Source organism: Myotis brandtii, unplaced genomic scaffold, assembly GCF_000412655.1.
Source record: "Myotis brandtii unplaced genomic scaffold, ASM41265v1 scaffold668, whole genome shotgun sequence".
Lineage (NCBI taxonomy): Eukaryota > Metazoa > Chordata > Mammalia > Chiroptera > Vespertilionidae > Myotis > Myotis brandtii.
The window spans coordinates 2,711,530-2,713,491 of record NW_005370597.1 but is presented as its reverse complement, the minus strand read 5'-3'; the positions used below and the strand labels follow the sequence as shown (position 1 = coordinate 2,713,491).

The window sequence follows — 1,962 nt, the reverse complement described above, 5'->3', positions numbered from 1 at the left end:
TTTGGTATTAAATATTTGGTATTAAATATTTTTAAAAAACACTATTTTTAGTAAATAAGATTTTAAAATTTCCATGAACTTTTGAATAAAAGAAACCTTAAGAACTTAGGATCATGTTTATCTCAATATGTAATAGAAAAAAGAAACAAGCCAATTTTGCTTAAAACAAATTTTAAACAAAAATTCCCAACTGAGCCCTAGCCGGTTTGGCTCACTGGAGCGTCGGCCTGGGGACTGAAGAGTCCCAGGTTTGATTCCGGTCAAGGGCATGTACCTTGGTTGCAGGCACATCCCCAGTAGGGGGTGTGCAGGAGGCAGCTGATCAATGCTTCTCTCTCATCGATGTTTCTAACTGTCTATCCCTCTCCCTTCCTTTCTGTAAAAAATCAATAAAATATATTTAAAAAAAAATTCCCAACTGGTAAGAATAGTTATTATTTCAAATAAGCTCTGTTTTACTTTACCTGAGATTGATCTTGAGAAGGTGGAGTGAGTATAGATACATCTGTAGTAGGAACTGATAGAACGTTGTTTGGATAATCCAATAGATAAGAAACAACATTAGTATGGCCACCTTTTGCAGCTTCGATGAGCATTGTTGAGCCATCCTGAGAAAAATTGACACCATAATTATTATTTGTAAATTTCTTCTTATATGATTACTATACACATTTAGTTTCTTAGCAACTCATATAAAATCAAAACTCATTAAAGAGTAATGAATATTAAGCACTAAGAGATTAAACATTTTAATATATACATTATTTATTTATTCACTTATTTTTTAGTAGAATACCTTGAGTCGATGAGTAGGGTCAGCCCCATGAGCCAAGAGTAGTTCAACAACTGCCAGGTGACCTCCTGCACATGCCAGCGACACCACTGTATGATCATTATTGGCTGTAGCCCGATTCACATTGGCACCTTAAAGTAGAAATAAATAGCAATCTTAGCAAAAGTTGGAATCAAGCCAGTTCATAGACAATATCATTTTAAAGATCTTTTGAACTATAATACAGACACAAAAAAACGCATCAATCATTATTGTATAGTTTGAAAAATTTTCACAAAGTGAACACAACTGTGTCACCAGCACCCAGATCAAGAAATAGAACATTACCCACATACCAGAAGTTCCACCTTGTGCCCCCTTTCAGTCAGTACCCACCCCTCAATGGTATTACTATTCTGACTTCCAAACTGGTTTTAGTTTTTGATCTTTATATGAATGAAGTCATACAGTGTACTCTTTTGTTTGTGTCTGGCTTCTTTCGCTCAACATAATATTTGTGAGATTCATCCACATTGTTGCACGTAGTTGTAGTTCTTTCATTCAATATCACTTTTAAAATGGAAAATCTAGAAGACTAAGTAATAAATATATATGGGTTAACATAGCATCAAATAATACCATTTTATGTAACTTTCAAAATGTTTCAAAGACATTTTTTATCTATTTCTAGAACATGGCAATATAGCCAGGTCTCAAAGTAGAAATAACAGATTTTTTAAAATCCTATTTAAGGGAAATATAATTCTTCATATTGTGTATTTTAAGAGTCAGAGGAATGTGGATATGAAGAGAAGACAAGATTATCCAAATATATTATCAGAAAGATTATTTAGTAAGTTGCTCAATAACTTTGTACAACAAGATTATCCAAATATATTATCAGAAAGATTATTTATATTTAGTAAGTTGCTCAATAACTTTGTACCATATGACCTGAAGCAAACCTAAAGGCACAATCTTTTCTCAGCCTGTTTTTAAAAATTTGTTTTTGGAGAGAAACCAAGATGGCGGCATAGGTAAACACCGGAAATTGCTGCCTCGCACAACCACTTCAAAAATACAACTAAAAGACAAAACGGACATCATCCAGAACCATAGGAAGGCTGGCTGAGTGGAAATTCTACAACTAGAAGGAAAGAGAAAAGCACACTGAGACTCAGAGGAGGTGC

The 1,962-nt window shown here is 33.8% G+C and overlaps 1 protein-coding gene across 1 annotated transcript in view; it reads right to left on the bottom strand.

The window, feature by feature from the left end:
- Positions 1-1,962, bottom strand: part of LOC102239360 (ankyrin repeat and KH domain-containing protein 1) — a 127,807-nt gene that overhangs the window by 41,295 nt on the left and 84,550 nt on the right. The window contains exons 13-14 of the mRNA XM_005881121.2: positions 797-924; positions 465-608 (exon numbers count right to left, since the gene is read on the bottom strand). Coding sequence (XP_005881183.1) covers positions 465-608; positions 797-924 — 272 coding nt within the window. The remainder of the gene's footprint in view (positions 1-464; positions 609-796; positions 925-1,962) is intronic.